This window comes from Sebastes umbrosus, chromosome 21, assembly GCF_015220745.1.
Source record: "Sebastes umbrosus isolate fSebUmb1 chromosome 21, fSebUmb1.pri, whole genome shotgun sequence".
Classification (NCBI taxonomy): domain Eukaryota; kingdom Metazoa; phylum Chordata; class Actinopteri; order Perciformes; family Sebastidae; genus Sebastes; species Sebastes umbrosus.
The window spans coordinates 2361202-2373007 of NC_051289.1; the positions used below are offsets into that span (position 1 = coordinate 2361202).

Genomic DNA, 11806 nt, shown 5'->3' on the forward strand with positions numbered 1-11806 from the left:
ACATCACTACATTTTAAAGGGAAATTGTTTTTTTTGTATTACACATTTGTGTAACAGCTGTAGTTACTGTTGTTACTTCTGTAAAGTTTAAGTTCAGGACTGTAAATGCGTCACTGACACTAAAGTAAATGATCTGAATTCATCTTTTCACAGAGCCGACGCCCTCCGTCTGGATCTGTGAACAAAGAAAGAAGCTGATGATGAGGGTGAAAGAATGATAGAGGGTGTGAAAAGAGAGAAAAGGTAGAAGGAGACACAAACACACACAGACGGGTGATAAACAGGAGCGGTGATGGCGGCGTGGCTGAGCCGGGTGTCTCTGGGCGACGCCTGGTACAACATGTACAACCGCCTGCTGCGGACCAAACCCGTGGGCTCCATGGCCCACAGCTCCGACGACCTCACCGACCTCGGGGAGGGGTCGCCGGTCGGCCTCGCCAAGGTGCTGACCACCGTGGACCTGGTTTCGCTCGGCGTGGGCAGCTGCGTCGGCACGGGGATGTACGTCGTCGCCGGGCTGGTCGCCAAGGCGATGGCCGGACCTGGGGTCATCCTGTCTTTTATTATTGCAGCGGTGGCGTCCATACTGTCAGGTGAGGCATCGGAACAGTCTAATCTTACAAGATGCTCATCGTCTCATTGAACTCATTGTGTTTGTGTTTGTCTCCAGGTGTTTGCTACGCAGAGTTTGGCGTCCGCGTCCCGAAGACGACCGGCTCGGCCTACACCTACAGCTATGTAACCGTCGGGGAGTTCGTGGCGTTTTTCATCGGCTGGAACCTGATTCTGGAGTATCTGATTGGCACGGCGGCGGGGGCGTCGGCTCTCAGCAGCATGTTCGACTCGCTGGCCAATCACAGCATCAGTAACTACATGATCACACACCTGGGCACGCTCAGAGGACTCGGTCAGTACCATCAGCACGTTGAGAGCAAATTAAAAGTCCGTCTTTAAATAGTAAAGTACGACGACTGACAATGACTGTAATCAACTAACGTGTCAGTTTATTTACCAATAAGGCCACTTTTGGGGGGAAGGATCCCATGTTTTGTCATTAAAGTTGTAATATTCTGAGAAAATAAGTCAAGTATTACAAGATTAAAGTCATAGTTGTAATGAACAAGGTCATAATATTAAAGAATAAAGTTCTAATTGTCTGAAAAAAGTCAAGAATATAACATCAGGATGCTAGCATGCTTGCGATGACAATGCTAACATGCTTAATGCTGCTTAAACATGTTTAAAGATGCTAGCTTAGTGTATTAGCATCCAATAGTTGTTGAGATATTTCGCTTAAAACCACAAATGTAAGTTAACCCACATGTATGGAGGACTAAAGCTGCCATTATAATAAATAAATAAATAAATAAAAAATATTCAATAAAGAAAGACAGAAAAAAGAAAGAAGTGTATAAATAAAAGTCTCAACTCTCAAATAAATGTGAAAATAAATAAATATCCACAAAAATAGAAAAATAAACAAATACAATTAATGTATTTGACAAATTACTTATTTTGCGCTGATTTATTTTCATATATTATTTTCCTTTTTTTCTATTCTTTTTTTCTATATGATTATATCTATTTCCCTATTTATTAATATCCATATTTATTCAAAGGAATACATTTTTTTTTCTTTCTTTCTTTTTCTGTTTCTGTGCATACTTTTTTATTTTCAAATCAACCTGAATAGTTATTGGATAATTGAGGCTTTTATTTCTAAATGTATTTATTTATTTATTTATTATAATGGCAGCTTTAGTCCTCCATACTCATGGAAAATTCAGGAGATCACTAAAGTCAGTAGGTACACATCCTCTGGGGAACATTAATGTCTGTACACATTTTCATGGTAATAATAATACGTTTATTTACTATAGCACCTTTTATAGCAATTCACAAAGTGCTTTACAAGAATCAAAAATGAATTAAAAACAATAAAAAAAATTATAAAACAGCTGAAAACACAAATTAACAACACTAGACAGCACAAGGTGACATAAAGGCCAGTTTGAATAAGTACATTTTATAGTTGTTGAGATATTTCAGTCTGGATTATCTCAGTTTCAATAGATGGGAAGCCCTTCCTGTCATATCGATCCTGTCTCTCATACCAACACCTACTCTTCGTCATGTCGATGAAGTATTTTTATTATAAATGCTGCTGTGTGTCTGTTTGTCTCAGGTAAAGGTGAGGACACATACCCCGACCTGCTGGCCCTGTTTATCGCCCTGCTGGTGACAGTTGTCATTGCTCTCGGCGTTCGTAACTCCGTGGTCTTCAACAACGTCCTAAACGTGGTCAACCTGGTGGTCTGGGTCTTCATGATCATCGCCGGACTCTTCTTCATCTCCGCCAGCAACTGGGGGAGCGGCAAGTTCCTTCCCTACGGCTGGTCCGGGGTGAGATGTCCAACCACGTCTGTGTTTTAGTCACTTACTTCTTCAAATCCCCAAACTGAGAAACTAAGTGATGTCTCGTTGTTGATCAGGTGATGAAAGGTGCAGCGACTTGCTTCTACGCCTTCATCGGCTTCGACATCATCGCGACGACAGGAGAGGAGGCGAAAGACCCAAACACCTCCATCCCGTACGCCATCACCGCCTCGCTGGTCACCTGCCTCACTGCCTACGTGTCGGTCAGTACGCAGTGACCTGTATGCTTGTAACATGAGTTTATCACGATTTTATCAAGGCCACAGCCGATTTCTATTCTTCAATTGAAGCTTCAGGTTTTTTTTTAGCAACCCAGAAGTCGCCAGAAAAAAATGTTAGCATTGTAGGTTTCCGCAAACCACAGGATACATTGAATGTCAACGTTTCTGAATCAAAACAAAAAAAACACAAAGAGATGCAAAATGACCACAAAGAGACACAAAACAACTACAAAGAGATGGAAAATTACTACAAAGTGATGTAAAACAACCAAAAAGAGACGCAAAACAACCAAAAAAGACCACAAAAAAATTCAAAACAACTACAAAGAGACACAAAAAGACCACGAAGAAATGCAAAATGACCAAAAAGAGATGTAAAACGACCAAAAAGAGATGCAAAACTACCAGAGAGACACGAAATGACCAAAATGAGACACAAAACGACTACAAAGAAATGCAAAACAACCAAATAGAGTCGCAAAAAGACCACAAAAACATGCAAAACAACTACAAAGACATGCAAAATCACCAAAAATAGACACAAAACTACCACTAAGAGATGCAAAACGACCAAAAAAAGACACTATAAGACACAAAACTACCAAAAAGTGACACAAAAAGACCACAAAAAGATGCAAAACAGGTCTCTGCCCAGGAGCCCATTGTCTCATAATCCGTCCATGGATTTGAGTCTCTCCATTACAACTTGATCTTTTTATCACCGTGCACGAGTAGAGAAGGACACAGAAAATGAAAGTGGGTGTCCTGTCCCTTTAATCCAGGAGCCCTCTCTTCTGTACAGGTGAGTGTGATCCTGACTCTCATGGTTCCCTACGAGCTCATCGATGGCTCGGCTCCTCTCATGGAGATGTTTGCGGTGCACGGCTTCTCGTGGGGGAAATACATCGTGGCGGTGGGCTCCATCGCCGGACTCACCGTGTCTCTGCTGGGCTCTTTGTTCCCCATGCCCAGAGTCATCTACGCCATGTCCCAGGACGGCCTGCTGTTCAGGTGAGGAGACAGGAAGCACAGGTAGGGCGAGGTTTCCGGTTCCTGACTATTAACTCTGTGATTAACGTGTCTGCAGGTTCTTGTCTCACGTGTCTGCGCTCACACACACTCCCGCGTTGGCGTGCGTGGTGTCGGGGAGCTTCGCGGCGGTCCTCGCTCTGCTGGTGAGCCTAAGGGACCTGATCGAGATGATGTCCATCGGCACCCTGCTGGCGTACACTCTGGTGAGCGTGTGCGTGCTGTTACTGCGCTACCAGCCTGACGAACACGCCGACTCACACCAGTGTAACGCCGGGGAGGACGTGGACGCCATGAAGCACCAGGACGACGCGGCGGTCCCCACCAAAGACGACCAGATGCTGATCGGAGACTCAGACGGCGATGGATCGGCGTCCTACCACGCTGGCGGGACTGAAGGAGACGGGGACGACTCTGAATTCCACACAGGCCACGCCTCGCTGCTGAAAAGGCTTCTGGGAGGTCACTACTACACCCTGCGGCTGCGGCTGGGAATGCCCGACGCGTCGGCCCGGCCCACCCCGGCCACCGGCCGCATAGTGACCCGATGCACCCTCCTCTTCTTCCTCACGTCCTTCTGCCTCTGGTCCACCATCATATTTGGCGTTGAGCAGGGATCCGGCGCCGGGGCGGTGTTTTCAGGCCTCATGGCTACACTGATGGCGGGGTCCTTGACGAAGCTTTTAATCATGATCCTACAGCAGCCGGAGAGCGGGAGGAAGCTGCCCTACATGGCACCCTGCGTCCCATTCGTCCCCGCGGCCGCCATATTGGTCAATAGCTACCTCATGCTTAAACTGTCTTCGCTCACCTGGGCCAGGTTCACCATCTGGTGCTTCATAGGTGAGATGAAACGTTCTTGATCATGGATTTCAAATACAGAAATGAGCCGTCTTCATATAGAATATAATGGATTTATTAACAGTTCTGTTATTTTCTATATTGGAATGTCAGAATGCATTATAAGTTTTATACCATGGCACTAACAAAGAAGAAATAGAGGCAAGGTATTACTACTAGTTGTATTGCACGTCTGTGTTGAATACTCGATTCTGATTGGTCAATCATGGCATTCTATGGTCTGTTATTTCTTTATAACAGACCGTTGCTATGTATAGCAGACCGTTGCTATGTATAACAGAACGCTGCTATGGATAACAGACCGTTGCTATGGATAACAGACCATTGCTATGTATAACAGACTGTTGCTATGGATAACAGACCGTTGCAAGCGATGCAATGTCGCCCTGAAGGGGTTTATTACACAACAATGACCGACTAGCTGTACATTATCCTTTACACATAACCTGCATTTTAATATAATTGAGTTATAATTGGTGCTTTCTTTAACAGACATCTGCCAGCTATATAGAAACAAGTATTTTAAAATGTGTAAATGTAGTCATTTGTATATATTAATTTATTTATCTACCTTTAATATAGTTTCTAGGTGATTTTTTTTAGTTCAGTTTTAAGTTTTTTTAGTTTTTAGGTTTAAGTTTTTAAAAGTTTTTTTCAAGTTAAAGTTAAGTTTACAATTTTAATAAAAGTTTAAGTTGTTTAATTTAAATCTTTTTTTTTTATGTTAAATTTTTTTTTTTAAGTTTAAGTGAATTTAATGTACTCAGGGAAATTTAGTATTTACAAGATGGAAAATACTGATAATTATCAGTAATAAATGATCACGATGCATAATCTAATATATGTTTTGTATGCATCGTCAGACCAGTTTAATCAGTAAATTGGATTTTGAGTCCTCTGCTCCTTCCTGCAAGATGTTTTTATTTAGGCCTCGATAGATAGATAGATAAATAGATACATACATACATACATACATAGATATATAAATAGATAGATAGATAGATAGATAGATAGATAGATAAATAGATAGATAATTACAAGTGTGCAAATTGCAGTAGGGAGTGCAAAATGACTGTAATTAAAAGTTAAAAAGATGTATTGCACTGTGCCAGGAGAAGAAGGAGAAGAAGAAGAAAAAGTAATTGTAAGACCAGTTATTGAGTCCAGTCAGACCTCAGCGTCCTCCCAGTCCACTGATGTCCACACATTTGTGACAGATGTGCATTCATGACGTCTACGTTCAGAGTGTCTGCGATGATTTTGAGTCATTTAAAAAAGGTCTAAAAGATGAGAAATGACATTATAACAGAACCTTTTAAAAGATGAATCCACTCGGAGGAGGATTTAAGGCCCATACATCTGTTTTGACATCTGGTTTCAGTTCAAGAGTTGTACTGGTGCTTATTTTTAGTTTGAAACAATCATATAGGCTGCTTATATGCTGCTTTCAGTTCTATCTGTTGGTTTGAGACACCAAACTGAAGCCTGTTTACACGTGAAGTATGTTGATGAAAATGTAAAATAGACATAGAAAGTATAAAATAGGATGCAGCTCTGAATCTTCCTCTTTCATTTAGTTGATGTACAGCAGAGAGAAGAACATACTGTACATCCAGACTTTGTTAGATGTGCAGTTGGTTAACAGATGACGGAGTAAGAGAAGAGTTGCACGCCTTCTGGAGTTCATGAAGTTTGATAAGACTCCAGTTTCTCAGTCTGACCTCTCTCCCTGCTGTCTTAACCGTCTCCGTCTGTCCGTCCTCAGGTCTGTTGATCTACGGTTGCTACGGCGTGTGGCACAGCACGCTGGAGCTGAACGCCCGGGAGCAGCAGGCGCACGCCAGCTCCTACCAGCGCTACGACGACCACCTCGACGACGACGCCTTCTCCCCCGACGCCGACCATCACCCCGAGGAGCAGGACGAGAGACCCTACCAAGGCTGGTCGGCCCCGGAGGAGAGGGGCTACCACTACCAGCCGCAGGAGAACCAGAACGAAGATGGAGAGCAGCAGCATCAGGACCAGTATGAGCATAATGGTGACCAGTCTGGATACCAGTCTGGACCAGGAGGCCAGTCTGCGAGCAGAGGCAAAGGAAGGACCAATCATGGCTATGATGGAGGGGAAGAGGAGGACTGAACAGAGGACGTTTCCTCTGAAACTTTAAAACTTTGAGAAATCAAATAATCTCCTCAAGATTTTATTTTATTATTCATCAGTGAACGCCTCCCTTCTTCTGCTCAGTGTGGAAACCTAGTCTGGATCTCAGAGGAGGAGGTAGGAGAGAGGATACGACGGACGCCTCCCATCACAGCCTCAGTCGGCACGTTGCAATACCAAACTTCCCTCCGTAAAAGAGAAGATTTAGTGCTTCTCCTCTCACTAGAAATGTTTTAAACGCCACACTTTGAATCAACGGCTGCACATACAACGTTGGGACAGTTAGGTTGTGTTCAGGCCTCCACCAACGCAGCCCCTTGCTTTGTTTAACCTGAATGTCCTCTTATAGATGGAGTATGAGGCGATGATCACCTGAGCTTAAATGCATAAAAGCTCTCCCCTCATACCTACTTTGTACAAGCCTAAGTATGCACTCACTCACTCACTCATCTTCAACCGCTTATCCGGGGTCGGGTCGCGGGGGCAACAGCTCCAGCAGGGGACCCCAAACTTCCCTTTCCTTGGCCACATTAACCAGCTCTGACTGGGGGATCCCGAGGCGATTTATTATTTATTTTTTTATTTAATATTTATTATTTCCCGTTCAAGCCGTCTCTGCACGTCTTTACGTGCGTCTTTCTGAAACCCTGAAATTTACTTTTTTGTGTTTGTTCTTCTTGTTTGAGTGAATGAAGTTTACAGTGAAAGAGTGTTTGCTCTATTTAGTGTTAACGTGTGTAAATGAGGACGGCCGTTGCAGGAATAAATGTCTCATTTTGAGTGAAAAAAGACTCTTTAATTACTTAAAAACTTTTATTATTTGTAGCCGCAGACAAAAATCCTACAATACAGGCACACAGCTGATACATATTGATTATACGGAGAATATGAAGAGTATAAAAGTGTTATTAGTACATAAAACAATCTATCTGTGTGGGATTAAATGAATTTAAATTCTCTAAAAAAAATGTGTTCATGCTATTTAAAGTTTGATAATCAATCGTTCTAAAATTACAAAAGCTCATCGACACATAGAAGCAACAGTTTGCTATTTCTAAACAATGTAAAACTGTAAAAGTTGCATAAAGAAGAGAAGAAGGAGAAATTTCTGTGGCTGTGATTGGCTCCTGGCTGCCCCCATATGCTCATATATACTTGGTTATGATAGTCTCTACAACGAGGGGTCAGAGAACCACAGCCTCACACTCGTGCACTCTTGGCGTGGTTGGCGGGGGGGTCCAGTGGCGCGGCCGTGCCGCCCTGCCTGGAGTAGTAGAAGCTGTTGTCCCTGGTCGGGGTCCCGGGGTCGGCGCCGTAGCAGAACAAGATGAGGACGCCGCCCAGGAGACAGAGAGCGGAGCCGACCCAGCCGGCGTACAGAGAGAAGCCGAACGACATCAGACCCTCCTCCTTGTGTGTGCCGATGGGGAACCAGACCGTCGAGATGATGCCACACAAAGCTGGAAGAGACGTTATATTCATTTATAAAGACAGAAGTTTAAACATGAAGTTATATTTGGTTTCTGTGTCCATCTGGCTGTCCGTCCCTGAGGCTGTTTCAGTAACTATCCGTCTCTTCTCACAGGAAGGAGGCCAGTTTGGCAGATGAACCCAGTCAGGATGAGACCTGCAGACCCTGACCCTCCTCCCACCCTTCCTCCCTCCTGCAACAGCTGGGAAAGACCCGAGTACGGAGCACTGTAGGCCTACTGTCCTCTGAAACTAAACTAATGTCCTCTAAAACTAAACTAATGTCCTCTAAAACTAAACTACTGTCCTCTAAAACTAAACTAATGTCCTCTAAAACTAAACTAATGTCCTCTGAAACTAAACTACTGTCCTCTAAAACCCAAACTAACGTCTCCATAAAACCAGAACTAACGTCTCCATAAAACCAAAACCAATTTCTCCTTAAAACCAGAACCAATTTCTCCTTAAATCCAGAACCAATGTATCTTTAAAACCACTATGAGTATAGTACTGTAGATTATTTAATTGGCATACTTTAAGGTAATAACCCCTTATTTAAAAAAAATATATATTTAATTTAATGTAGGCCTGTAACATGCAGGCATGCATGTATGTATGTCTTCACCCATGAGGATGAAGAGGACGCCTCCCACTCGGGCGCGGCGCAGCTTGATGGCGAAGCTGTCGTTCTGCAGCCTGATGCACGGCATCCCCATCAGCACCAGCAGCATCGCGGGGAGACCCAGCAGACATGCACAGATCATCAGGGCACGGGACGTCTGGATGTAGGCTGAGAGAGAGAGAGAGAGAGAGAGAGAGAGAGAGAGAGAGAGAGAGAGAGAGTAGAGAGAGAGAGAGAGTAGAGAGAGAGAGGGATACACTTTGGGTTCTTTTACGCACAAACAATACTGCCATTACGCATGTTATATAATAATACTAGGAATGCTGATTCAGCATTCCCAGTATTGTTCTTCTAAGGTTTATTCAACTTCAATCATTTCTTCCGTACGTTTTTTGCAGTTTAACTAGTCCTGCATTCTTTCAGCTACAGAAACCGTTCGGCTATCAAAATATTCAGCTCTTTAAGGACATTAGTGCTATGACTTTTCTTGTTTCAACTATTTATACTTTTTAAAATATTAAACTTTTTCCACATTGTTTTTACAATGTAACTCAATAGAGAAAATCTTAAAATCCTCTTAAACCTACTCCACTTTGAAATGCTACTGCTTCTGCATACTTTCAGCTACAGACTTCATTTAAACTTTAAACGGGTTACAAGTCTTGGAACTATTAAGCTATGATTCAGCTTTTTGATAACGTTTATAGTTTTTCATTTATCGCAGTTTACGTTTTATGAAATTTTCAGACCGTTTCAGATTTTATAATGGGTGTGTATTGCGTGGGTCGTTAAGGGCTAGAGCACGTGATGTCAGAGCTAGAGTGTGGGAAAGCTTTAAAATCTTTTGAAAATTTTCTGAACAAATTGCTCCGTAGGCCACAATTTTCACTCCTCATAGATATTTTTTTCATCAAATTGTAGGAAATTTTGTGCCGATCGGAGTCATGTAGCTATGGAATCAGTTGGACTTACACATTTGTCTCTAGGGTCCAAAAAGTGAGAGTAAGTCCAACAAGCCGCTCCATAGAGATCAATGTTAAATCAGACGGGAAATGTCTGACAGAAAGTTGACAATGGCAGTTTTCTAACCTGCTCCCATGATCCCATTTTTGACTCCACACACAAAAAAACGACATCAATGCGTTCAGCAGAGTCGCTTCTCTCTGATGATGACATTATTTTGCCAATTGGACTCACAGTTTTTGTCTGAGAGACACTTTCATGACATGTATGTCTCTGATTAACTCCTATTATAAACTATCTCACTAAGGGTGCTTAGCAGTGGCCATCACCACGGCAACGTTTGATTGCTCATAGACAGACATGTGATTAACATTAGCCAATCAGAGCAGGCTGACTAACACACACACACACACACACACACACACACACACACACAGAAGGTAACTGTATCTTAACAGGGAACTCAGGACAAGTTTTTTTTTCAAAATAAAATCTCTATAGAGTAACTATCTACTATATACTTGTCTAACGACTTACAGTTTTAAAAGTTCTAACTGCTACTACTACAACTATTACTAATACTACCACTGTTGCTGCTGCTGCTGCGGCTGCTACTACTACTACTACTACTACTACTACTACTGCTTCTGTTCCTACTGATTCTACTACTACTGCTACAGCTGATGCTCCTTCTGCTACTAATACTAGTACTAGTAATACTTCCGCCTATTCAGGAAAATTCAAATTCACCACTTTTGACAGTATTACAGTTTAGCTTCCAGCTTTTCTAGCAATGTATTTCAGCTCTTAGCTTCTTTAGGTAATACAGTTCAGCTTCCAACTCTGTCAGTTGTACAGTTCATCTTCTAGGGTTTACAGCAGTGCAGTGCAATGCATTTGAGCTTTAACATTTTTAGGCAAGTCATTTCACATTTTTGCATTTTCAGCAATGCTTTGCAAATAAATTTCAGCTGTCAGCATTCCCACGCATTTTCAGCAGGAAATGCATTTTCTAGTTAAATTCTATCCCCCAGTCATCCATCCATCTCTCCATCCATCCATCCATCTCTCCATCCATCCATCTCTCCATCCATCCATCCATCTCTCCATCCACCCATCTCTCCATCCATCTCTCCATCCATCCATCCATCGATCCATCCATCCATCTCTCCATCCACCCACCCATCTCTATCCATCTCTCCATCTCTTACCTGGCAGAGTGAGGATCTGGCTGAGGGTCTGGCAGTGATAAAGGGCCGGTGAGATGACGCACTCTGCCCAGAGTCCCCTGGATTCCAGCTCCTCCATGCGGACGCAGGTGGCCACCGAGTAGTCGCAGGTGCGGACCCAGTCGTTGGTGGCCGTGGCGACGATGACCCCGACCCAGCCCGCACAGCTCGCCATGCTGCCGGTGATCTGTCTGCACATGAGCGCCATGGAGCCGCCAAAAAATCTTAAAAATGTGGATTTAAAAAAAAAAATAGCAGATTAGAGTGTTTAAATATTTTTTAGTAATAGTTTATATATATTATTTATTATAGTTTATTTTATAGTTGTATTAAATTAAAAGTTTATTGTTCCAGAGACTGAAAAACTCTAGAAAAGGATTAAAAACGCAGAAGTTATATCCTTCTCTGCTCTGTTCTGCTCAGTTCTCTGCAGTCCTCACTTATAATAAGTAAGATAATCTTCCAAATAGGATTAAAATAAGTGCTTTAAATCAGGATCCTTTAGAAAACAGTAGAAATAAAAAGTAATCCTGCTGTGTCCCGTTAACGTGCCCGAGGCTGATCCGCAGAAAAATGCCTTAGAATAAGATTTATTATAGGGTGTGGTGAAAAGTACCATTCAGTCCAAACTTTAAGCCAATCAGAGCGCAAGTGAGATCCTAACCTAAACCAGATATGAAGACACTCAAGACAGAAAAACAAAACCTAAATCCATCAGATAAAACAGGAGATGAAGACCGACCTGAATATTTGGCCCAAATTTGAGTTTTTGGATCTCAGGAAGGAACTTTGTGACGTGAATTCAAATCAGTTTA

At 42.6% G+C, this 11806-nt stretch overlaps 2 protein-coding genes across 2 annotated transcripts; one reads left to right on the forward strand and one right to left on the reverse strand.

Moving 5' to 3' along the window:
- Nucleotides 1-161: 161 nt before the first annotated feature.
- Nucleotides 162-7115, forward strand: slc7a14b (solute carrier family 7 member 14b). Its single transcript, XM_037756369.1, has 7 exons — nucleotides 162-593; nucleotides 671-907; nucleotides 2186-2403; nucleotides 2493-2639; nucleotides 3460-3668; nucleotides 3745-4529; nucleotides 6313-7115. Exons 1-7 carry the CDS (start codon nucleotides 293-295, stop codon nucleotides 6684-6686), a joined length of 2271 nt encoding a protein of 756 aa, XP_037612297.1. The 5' UTR covers nucleotides 162-292; the 3' UTR covers nucleotides 6687-7115.
- Nucleotides 7116-7506: 391 nt separating this feature from the next.
- Nucleotides 7507-11614, reverse strand: cldn11b (claudin 11b). Its single transcript, XM_037756362.1, has 3 exons — nucleotides 10974-11614; nucleotides 8803-8967; nucleotides 7507-8167 (listed from the first exon to the last, which is right to left on the reverse strand). Exons 1-3 carry the CDS (start codon nucleotides 11197-11199, stop codon nucleotides 7908-7910), a joined length of 651 nt encoding a protein of 216 aa, XP_037612290.1. The 5' UTR covers nucleotides 11200-11614; the 3' UTR covers nucleotides 7507-7907.
- Between the last annotated feature and the right edge of the window lie 192 nt (nucleotides 11615-11806).